The 10,633-nt window shown below is 56.4% G+C and overlaps 1 protein-coding gene across 1 annotated transcript in view; it reads right to left on the bottom strand.

The window, feature by feature from the left end:
• Nucleotides 1–2,391: 2,391 nt before the first annotated feature.
• The window catches only part of LOC147118342 (uncharacterized), a 72,072-nt gene continuing 63,830 nt past the window's right edge, over nt 2,392–10,633 (bottom strand). The window contains exon 4 of the mRNA XM_085983887.1: nt 2,392–5,276. Coding sequence (XP_085840013.1) covers nt 2,392–5,229 — 2,838 coding nt within the window. The 5' untranslated portion in view covers nt 5,230–5,276. The remainder of the gene's footprint in view (nt 5,277–10,633) is intronic.

Here is a 10,633-nt window from a genome sequence, read left to right as displayed (position 1 = left end):
CTGCACTGTCGGAGGTGCCTACTTTCGGGATGAGACATTAAACCGAGGGTCCCATCTGCCCTCTCAGGTGGGACGTAAAAGATCCCACGGCCGCTATTGGAAGAAGAGTAGGGGTGGAGCTCTGCCTGGTGTGCTGGGGCCCAATGTCTTTTAAAAAAAATCATCTCATTGCTGTTTGTGGATCTTGCTGTACGCAAATTGGTTGCTGCGTTTCGCACATTACAATAGTGACTACACTTCGAAAAGTACTTCCTGGGCTCTAATGCGCCTTGGTCTTCGTAGTTAATTCTCGCTACACTGTGGTTCTTATTTCCCAATTATTCGACTCTTCCACTGCTCCGCTTCCCAGGACTAACTCCCGGGTATCTGTTATTCTGTCTATAAACCCCGCGAACACCTCGATTAGATTCCAGTCTGCAACTCACTCCCGGGTATCTGTTATTCTATATATAAACCCCCCGAACCCCTCGATTAGACTCCAGCCTGCAACTCACTCCCGGGTATCTGTTATTCTATATATAAACCCCCCGAACCCCTCGATTAGATTCCAGCCTGTGACTCACTCCCGGGTATCTGTTATTCTATATATAAACCCCCCGAACCCCTCGATTAGACTCCAGCCTGTAACTCACTCCCGGGTATCTGTTATTCTATATATAAACCCCCCGAACCCCTCGATTAGATTCCAGTCTGCAACTCACTCCCGGGTATCTGTTATTCTATATATAAACCCCCCGAACCCCTCGATTAGATTCCAGTCTGCAACTCACTCCCGGGTATCTGTTATTCTAGATATAAACTCCCCGAACCCCCCGATTAGATTCCAGCCTGTAACTCACTCCCGGGTATCTGTTATTCTATATATAAACCCCCCGAACCCCTCGATTAGATTCCAGTCTGCAACTCACTCCCGGCTATCTGTTATTCTAGATATAAACCCCCCGAACCCCTCGATTAGATTCCAGCCTGTAACTCACTCCCGGGTATCTGTTATTCTATATATAACCCCCCCGAACCCCTCGATTAGATTCCAGTCTGTAACTCTCTCCCGGGTATCTGTTATTCCATATATAAACCCCCCGAACCCCTCGATTAGATACCAGTCTGTAACTCTCTCCTGGGTATCTGTTATTCTATATATAAAACCCCGCGAACACCTCGATTAGATTCCAGTCTGCAACTCACTCCCGGGTATCTGTTATTCTCTATATAAACCCCCCGAACCCCTCGATTAGATTCCAGTCTGCAACTCACTCCCGGGTATCTGTTATTCTACAGATAAACCCCCCGAACCCCACGATTAGATTCCAGCCTGTAACTCTCTCCCGGGTATCTGTTATTCTATATATAAAACCCCCGAACCCCTCGATTAGATTCCAGCCTGTAACTCACTCCCGGGTATCTGTTATTCTAAATATAAAACCCCCGAACCCCTCGATTAGATTCCAGCCTGTAACTCACTCCCGGGTATCTGTTATTCTATATATAAACCCCCGAATCGCTCGATTAGATTCCAGCCTGTAACTCACACCCGGGTATCTGTTATTCTACATATAAACCCCCGAACCCCTCGATTAGATTCCAGCCTGTAACTCACTCCCGGGTATCTGTTATTCTACATATAAACCCCCGAATCCCTCGATTAGATTCCAGCCTGTAACTCACTCCCGGGTATCTGTTATTCTACATATAAACCCCCGAATCCCTCGATTAGATTCCAGCCTGTAACTCACTCCCGGGTATCTGTTATTCTACATATAAACCCCCGAATCCCTCGATTAGATTCCAGCCTGTAACTCACTCCCGGGTATCTGTTATTCTATATATAAACTCCCCGAACCCCTCGATTAGATTCCAGCCTGTAACTCTCTCCCGGGTATCTGTTATTCTATATATAAACCCCCGAATCCCTCGATTAGATTCCAGCCTGTAACTCTCTCCCGGGTATCTGTTATTCTACATATAAACCTCCCGAACCCCTCAATTAGATTCCAGCCAGTAACCCACTCCTGGGTATCTGTTATTCTGCATATAAACCTCCCGAACCCCTCGATTAGATTCCAGCCTGTAACTCACTCCCGGGTATCTGTTATTCTATATATAAACCCCCCGAACCCCTCGATTAGATTCCAGTCTGCAACTCACTCCCGGGTATCTGTTATTCTATATATAAACCCCCCGAACCCCTCGATTAGATTCCAGTCTGTAACTCTCTCCCGGGTATCTGTTATTATTCTATATATAAACCCCCCGAACACCTCGGTTAGATTCCAGCCTGTAACTCTCTCCCGGGTATCTGTTATTCTATATATAAACCCCCCGAACCCCTCGATTAGATTCCAGCCTGTAACTCTCTCCCCTGGGGGTGATTTTCCTGAATATTGACCGGGTTCACACAGAGTTGAAGAAGAAGTACTGACCTGCCGTGGCATGCTGGGAGCCGGCGGGGTCGAGCTGGAAGCCGTGGAGCAGAAGCCGGGCTTCCACCTGACTGTCCATCTTCAGGGCCTCGAGCCTCCTGCTGTGGGCCCGGTAGTATTGGTGGTAGAGCTCCAGGCCCGGCTGGGGTAGGGCCCGGAGGCCCAGTGGGAGCCCCTGCCGCAGGAGGAGGACGTTCTGCACGTGCTTCTCGCTGGTCATGTGGATGCGCAGGTTGCGAGAGATGCTGGTCTCGTAGTCGCAGGCCTTGCAGTGCCAGGAGGTCTTGGCCTTGGGCCGCTCAGGGGGTGAGGCCTCCGGGGCGGGTGGGGGGGGAGGCGGGGGCGGCGGCGGGGGGGGCAGGAGGCCGGAAGGGGGCGGCGCCCGCTCGCCCGCCCCGCCGCCCGCCTGCAGCCCCTGCAGGTTGGTCAGGTGCTTGTCCGACTGCATGTGGATGCTGAGGTTGCCCTTGGTGGTGGTGGAGTAGTCGCAGACTTGGCAGCGGAAGGGCTTGTAGCCGCAGGTGTAGCTCTCGCCGCGGGCGAGCCGGGGGTGGGGCCGCCCCGCGTCGCAGTGGGCGCACAGGATGTCGGTGCCCGGGTGCTTCTCCTTGACGTGGGCCTCCAGCGTCTGCTGGTACTTGTAGTGCCAGTTGCACTTGGGGCATTTGAGGGTCTTGCAGGAGTTGTGGGAGGGGGGGGCGAGCAGCAGCGGGTACGGGGCGGCCCGCTCCCCGAGGGTGCTGTACCGCTCGGCCTCCGCCTCCGCCAGGAAGGCCCTGGCGGCTGTCCGAGCCAGGGGGTTGGCGCTGCGGGCTGGGCGGCTCCCCTCCAGGTCGCGGGGGTCGTGGGCTTCGGCGAGCGGGCCGCCGGGGTCGAGGGCGGCGCTCGGTTCCTTTGGAGGGATGCCGGCGGGCAAGCCGGGCGACTTGCGGATTTGGTAGCTGCTTTGGTTTCGTTGCGAGAGGCCGGCGCCGTGCTTCGGCTCCGGGTCCTTGACCGTCTCCGCGCCAGCCTCCTTCTCCCCCTCGGAGTCTTTGGCCTTGGCTGGCACAGATCCTTTGGGACGCGAGGACTCCGACAAGCCGTCGGCAGTAAAGGCGGGGCCTCGGGCCAGGGGCCGCGGGGGGCCGGCCTTGCAGGGGTAGTCCTGCCCGGTCAAGGGCAATCTACTCCGGCCGCCATCTTCTGGTCCACTCGGCGCCTCGTCGGCGCTCCCGTTGGGCAATGCACCGGCCATTCGATTGGGTGATGTGTTGGCGGTTGGCGAGGGAGCCATCACTTTGGGAGAACTGTTTCCGGTCGGCGAGGGAGTGATCGCTTTGGGTGAAGTGCTGGCGGTTGGTGGAGGAGCCATTGCTTTGGGCGAACTGTGGTTGGCGGTTGGCGAGGGAGTCATTACTTTGGGAGAACTGTTTTCGGAGGGTGAAGGATCCATCGCTTTGGGCGAAGTGCTGGCGGTCGGCGAGGGGGCCGTCGCTCTGGGCGGGCTGTTGGCGCCGGGCAAGGGGGCCGTCGCTTTGGGCGGGCTGTTTTCGGCTGGCAGAGGAGAACCGTCAGCAGTTGGCGAAGGGGCCGTCGCTTCGGGCCAAGCGTTTTCGGTCGGCGACGGAGACATCGCTTCGGGCGAAAGGGTAATCGCATGATGTCCGCTTGACATCCTCTCAGTCACGTGATGCAGCAGGCCCGGGTCCCAACCCCAGCACTCTGGCATCTGCTCCAGCCCAGCCCCCGCGCCGCTTTTTGGTTCGAGAAAGCTAATGATCAGAGGTTTGGCGTCGTCGTCGTCGTTCCCGCCGCCCCCGGCGCCCGGCTGGACGAGGGCCGAGGCGCCCTGCTCCTCCAGCAGCCGCCGCTCCCGCTCCAGCAGCGCCAGCCCGTGGCGCCGGGCGGCGTGGGCCGCCAGCGAGCCCGGCCGCCCGAAGGATAGGCGGCAGCTGATGCACAGCAGGAGCGGCGGGGGACGGGGCTTGAGGTCGTCGTCGTCGTCGCTGTCGAGCGTAAGAGGGCGGGGCCTGAGGTCGTCGTCGAACAGAGGAGGGCGGGGCCTGAGGTGGTGGTTGTTGTCGTCGTCGTCGTCGAGCGGAGGAGGGCGGAGCCTGAGGTCGTGGTCGTCGTCGTCGAGCGTAAGGGAAGGAAGAGGGCGGGGCCACAGCGCGTCCAACGGCGGAGAGCGTGGCCTGGAGTGCGCGGGCGCGAAGGGGCGGGGCCTGAGGCCCGCGTGCGGAGGGGGGCGGGGCCTGAGGCCCGCGTGCGCCTCCTCGTCGTCGTTGTTGTCATCGTCTTCTTTGTCGTCGTCGTCGTTGCCGCCGCCATTTTGTTGTCCTCCTGCTCCCTGGGCTTCTTTGGGTAAAGGCGAGTTTTTGGCAGATTGGTTGGCTTGCAGGTAGTCTACGAGGCCTCGGCCACGTCGGAGGCTGAAGGCGCGGAAGCTGTGGACGACGACGGCCACTGAGGTATTCGGAGGAAGCATCATTTGGTCGGGTTGCCGTCGACGCCGCCGCCGCTCGCTCAGCACGTGGAAGTGGCGGATGGGCAGCGCGCAGGCGCGGCTGCCGGGCCCGGCCGGCAGCGGGCCCAGCGCGCAGGCGCGGTCCAGCAGGCAGGCCGAGCCGTCGGCGCCGAAAAGCAGGCGGCCGTCCACGCTGCGCGCGTCGTCCGCCTCCGCCCTCATGTTCCTCCGCCGGGCGTGCGGCGGAGGCAGCCGGGCTGCTGAGGTATCCTGGCGGGGGGGGTCCGGGCTGCTGGCGGGCGGGCTGGCGCTCTCATGGCGTCGGGCGTGGGCGAGGGCGGGCGAATTAGGGCCGTCCATCCTGCGGGGAAGTCATCTCCCAGGAGAGAGAGAGACACACACCAGACCTGCGGGAGGGAGGAGAGGTGGAAGAGGGAGGAGAGGAGGAGGAGAGAGGGGGCAGAGGAGGAGTGAGGAGAGAGGGAAGAGGAGGGGGAGGAGAGAGGAAGATGAGAGAGGGAAGGGGAGGAGGAGTGAGGGGAGAGGAGGAGGAGGGGAGAGGTGGAGGAGAGAGGGGGAGGAGAGAGGGGGAGGAGAGAGGGAAGAGGAGGGGAGGAGAGGGAAGAGGAGGGGGAGGAGAGAGGGAAGAGGATGGGAGGAGAGGGAAGAGGATGGGAGGAGAGGGAAGAGGATGGGAGGAGAGGGAAGAGGAGGGGCAGGAGAGGGAAGAGGAGGGGGAGGAGAGAGGGAAGAGGAGGGGGAGGAGAGAGGGAAGAGGAGGGGAAGATGAGAGGGAAGAGGAGGGGAGGAGGAGAGGGAAGAGGAGGAGAGGGAAGAGGAGGGGAGGGGAAGAGGAGGGGAGGGGAAGAGGAGAGAGGGAAGAGGAGGGGGAGGAGAGAGGGAAGGGGAGGAGAGAGGGAAGAGGAGGGGAGGAGGAGAGGGAAGAGGAGAGGGGAAGAGGAGAGAGGGAAGAGGAGGGAGAGGAGAGAGGGAAGAGGAGGGGGAGGAGAGAGGGAAGAGGAGAGGGAGGAGAGAGGGAAGAGGAGGGGGAGGAGAGAGGGAAGAGGAGGGGGAGGAGAGAGGGAAGAGGAGGGGGAGGAGAGAGGGAAGAGGAGGGGGAGGAGAGAGGGAAGAGGAGGGGAAGATGAGAGGGAAGAGGAGGAGAGGGAAGAGGAGGGAGAGGAGAGAGGGAAGAGGAGGGGGAGGAGAGAGGGAAGAGGAGGGGGAGGAGAGAGGGAAGAGGAGGGGGAGGAGAGAGGGAAGAGGAGGGGGAGGAGAGAGGGAAGAGGAGGGGGAGGAGAGAGGGAAGAGGAGGGGGAGGAGAGAGGGAAGAGGAGGGGAGGAGAGAGGGAAGAGGAGGGGAAGATGAGAGGGAAGAGGAGGAGAGGGGAAGATGAGAGGGAAGAGGAGAGAGGGAAGAGGAGGGGGAGGAGAGAGGGAAGAGGAGGGGGAGGAGAGAGGGAAGAGGAGGGGGAGGAGAGAGGGAAGAGGAGGGGAAGGAGAGAGGGAAGAGGAGGGGGAGGAGAGAGGGAAGAGGAGGGGAGGAGAGGGAAGAGGAGAGGGAAGAGGAGGGGGAGGAGAGAGGGAAGAGGAGAGGGAGGAGAGGGAAGAGGAGGGGGAGGAGAGAGGATGAGAGGGAAGAGGAGGAGAGAGGGAAGAGGAGGGGAGGAGGAGAGAGGGAAGGGGAAGATGAGAGGGAAGAGGAGGGGAGGACGAGGAGAGGGGAAGAGTAGGAGAGAGGGAAGAGGAGAGAGGGAAGGAAGAGGAGAGGGGAGGAGGAAGAGGAGGGGGAGGGAGATGGGGAGGAAGAGGAGGGGGAGAGGAAGATGATGGAGGGGAGGAGGAGGAGAGGGAAGGGAGAGGGAGGGAGGAGGGGAGAGGGAGGGAGGAGGGGAGTGGGAGAGGAAGATGAGGGGGAGAGGAAGATGATGGGGAGGAGGAAGAGGAGTAGAGGAGAGAGAGGAAGGGGAGGAGGGGGAGAGGAAGATGAGGAAGATGGGGAGGAGGAAGAGGAAGGGGGGAGTGGGGGAGAGGAGGGGGAAAGGAGAGGATGGGGAGAGGGGGAGAGAAGACGGGGAGGAGGTAAAGGTTGGGAAAATGCAGAGCTGCCATAACCACACAGATTAACCCTTATGGCCGGGGGGGGGGGGTGCGGGGGAGGGTCGCCGCCTCCCCCCACCCTCCAAAGGGGGGTGAAGATACAAAAACAACATCGCCACCCCGTCACACCATTCGCCAGCCCCCCATTCGAATCCTTCCACTCGTTCACACCATTCCCCTCCCAGGTCACACACACCATTCCTGACTTAGAGGTGTGTCGCCGTTCCTTCATCGTCGCTGGGTCAGGATCCTGGAACTCCCTCTCCAGCAGCACGGTGGGAGCGCCTTCGCCGCACAGACAGCAGCGGTCCGAGGAGGGGGGCGACTGGCCACCGCCTTCTCAAGGGCAATTGGGGGTGGGCAATGAATGCTGGCCTTGCCAGCGACGCCCACATCCCATAAAATGAATTCAAAAAAGGGAAGAACGTGACAATACAGAAACAATACATCCGCCCGCCCACCCTGTCTGACCTAATCAGCCTCTGATCATTCTATGATCCACAGCACAGAAGGAGGCCATTCAGCCCATAGTGCCTCTGCCGGCTCTTTGCAAGAGCTGTCCGATTAGTCCCCACTTCACCCCTGCTCTTTCCCCCATGGCCCTGCAATATCTTTCTTTTGCAGTATTGGCAATGGTTGCACAGTGGTTACGTTACTGAACTAGTAATCTAGAGGCGCTGGCCTAATTATCCGGGAGATGTCAGTTCAAATCCCACCCCGGCAGCTGGGGAATTTAAATTGTTAATTAAATAAATCTGGAATAAAAAGCTAGCATCAGTAATGGCTGACTATGAAACTACCGGATTGTCGTATAACACCCATCTGGTTCACTAATATCCTTTGGGAAGGAAATCTGCCGTTCTTACCCGGTCTGGTCTACAGTGATTCAGGACTTTGACAATTAACTGCCCTCTGAAATGGCCTAGCAAGCCACTCACGGACTGCAAGAAGGCAGCTCGCCGCCACCTTCTCGAGAGCAATAAATGCCAGCGACGCCCTCATCCCGTGAACGAATAAAAAAACAGAATTTATCCAATTCCCTTTTTTTTGAAAGCTGCTATTGAATCTGCTTCCACCGCCCTTTCAGGCAGCGCGTTCCAGATCACAACAACTCGCTGCGTAAATATTTTTCCATATCTCGCCTCTGGTTCTTTTGCCAATTATCTGTATCCTCTGCTTACCTACCGGCATGCCAGTGGAAACAGTTTCTCCCTCCCTACTCTTATCGAAACACTTCAAGGTTTTGAACACCTCGATCAAATCTCCTCCCCACCTTCTCTGCTCCAAGGAGAACAACCCCAGTTTCTCCTGTCTCTCCACATCACTGAAGTCCCTCATCCCCTGGTACCATTCTAGTAAATCTCCCCTTAACCTTCTCTGCTCCAAGGAGAACAACCCCAGCTTCTCCAGTCTCTCCACATCACTGAAGTCCCTCATCCCTGGTACCATTCTGGTAAATCTCCCTTAACCTTCTCTGCTCTAAGGAGAACAACCCCAGCTTCTCCAGTCTCTCCACATTAACTGAAGTCCCTCATCCCTGGTACCATTCTAGTAAATCTCCCCTTAACCTTCTCTGCACTAAGGAGAACAATCCCAGCTTCTCCAGTCTCTCCACATCACTTAAGTCCCTCATCCCTGGTACCATTCTAGTAAATCTCCCCTTAACCTTCTCTGCTCCAAGGAGAACAATCCCAGTTTCTCCAGTCTCTCCACATTAACTGAAGTCCCTCATCCCCGGTACCATTCTAGTAAATCTCCTCTTAACCTTCTCTGCTCTAAGGAGAACAATCCCAGCTTCTCCAGTCTCTCCACATCACTGAAGTCCCTCATCCCTGGTACCATTCTAGTAAATCTCCCCTTAACCTTCTCTGCTCCAAGGAGAACAACCCAGCTTCTCCAGTCTCTCCGTGTAACTGAAGTCCCTCATCCCTGGTACCATTCTAGTAAATCTCCCCTTAACCTTCTCTGCTCCAAGGAGAACAATCCCAGCTTCTCCAGTCTCTCCACATTAACTGAAGTCCCTCATCCCCTGGTACCATTCTAGTAAATCTCCCCTTAACCTTCTCTGCTCCAAGGAGAACAATCCCAGCTTCTCCAGTCTCCACATTAACTGAAGTCCCTCATCCCTGGTACCATTCTAGTAAATCTCCTCTTAACCTTCTCTGCTCTAAGGAGAACAACCCCAGCTTCTCCAGTCTCCACATTAACTGAAGTCCCTCATCCCTGGTACCATTCTAGTAAATCTCCCCTTAACCTTCTCTGCTCCAAGGAGAACAACCCCAGTTTCTCCTGTCTCTCCACATCACTGAAGTCCCTCATCCCCTGGTACCATTCTAGTAAATCTCCCCTTAACCTTCTCTGCTCCAAGGAGAACAACCCCAGCTTCTCCAGTCTCTCCACATCACTGAAGTCCCTCATCCCCTGGTACCATTCTGGTAAATCTCCCTTAACCTTCTCTGCTCTAAGGAGAACAACCCCAGCTTCTCCAGTCTCTCCACATTAACTGAAGTCCCTCATCCCTGGTACCATTCTGGTAAATCTCCCTTAACCTTCTCTGCTCTAAGGAGAACAACCCCAGCTTCTCTAGTCTCTCCACATTAACTGAAGTCCCTCATCCCTGGTACCATTCTAGTAAATCTCCCCTTAACCTTCTCTGCTCCAAGGAGAACAACCCCAGCTTCTCCAGTCTCTCCACATCACTTAAGTCCCTCATCCCTGGTACCATTCTAGTAAATCTCCCCTTAACCTTCTCTGCTCCAAGGAGAACAATCCCAGCTTCTCCAGTCTCTCCACATTAACTGAAGTCCCTCATCCCCGGTACCATTCTAGTAAATCTCCCCTTAACCTTCTCTGCTCCAAGGAGAACAATCCCAGCTTCTCCAGTCTCTCCACATCACTGAAGTCCCTCATCCCCGGTACCATTCTAGTAAATCTCCCCTTAACCCTCTCTGCTCTAAGGAGAACAATCCCAGCTTCTCCAGTCTCTCCACATTAACTGAAGTCCCTCATCCCCGGTACCATTCTAGTAAATCTCCCCTTAACCTTCTCTGCTCCAAGGAGAACAACCCCAGCTTCTCCAGTCTCTCCGTGTAACTGAAGTCCCTCATCCCCTGGTACCATTCTAGTAAATTTCCCCTTAACCTTCTCTGCTCCAAGGAGAACAACCCCAGCTTCTCCAGTCTCCACATTAACTGAAGTCCCTCATCCCTGGTACCATTCTAGTAAATCTCCTCTTAACCTTCTCTGCTCTAAGGAGAACAACCCCAGCTTCTCCAGTCTCTCCACATTAACTGAAGTCCCTCATCCCTGGTACCATTCTAGTAAATCTCCCCTTAACCTTCTCTGCTCCAAGGAGAACAATCCCAGCTTCTCCAGTCTCTCCACATTAACTGAAGTCCCTCATCCCTGGTACCATTCTGGTAAATCTCCTCTTAACCTTCTCGGCTCCAAGGAGAACAACCCCAGCTTCTCCAGTCTCTCCACATTACTGAAGTCCCTCATCCCTGGTACCATTCTAGTAAATCTCCTCTTAACCTTCTCTGCTCCAAGGAGAACAATCCCAGCTTCTCCAGTCTCTCCACATTAACTGAAGTCCCTCATCCCTGGTACTATTCTAGTAAATCTCCTCTTAACCTTCTCTGCTCCAAGGAGAACAATCCCAGCT

This window comes from Somniosus microcephalus, chromosome 4 (assembly GCF_052327205.1).
Source record: "Somniosus microcephalus isolate GS21.2 chromosome 4, FLI_Smic_1.0, whole genome shotgun sequence".
NCBI classification, from domain to species: Eukaryota; Metazoa; Chordata; class Chondrichthyes; order Squaliformes; family Somniosidae; genus Somniosus; species Somniosus microcephalus.
The sequence above is the reverse complement of the archived record's forward strand: the minus strand, read 5'-3'. Positions and strand labels throughout refer to the sequence as shown.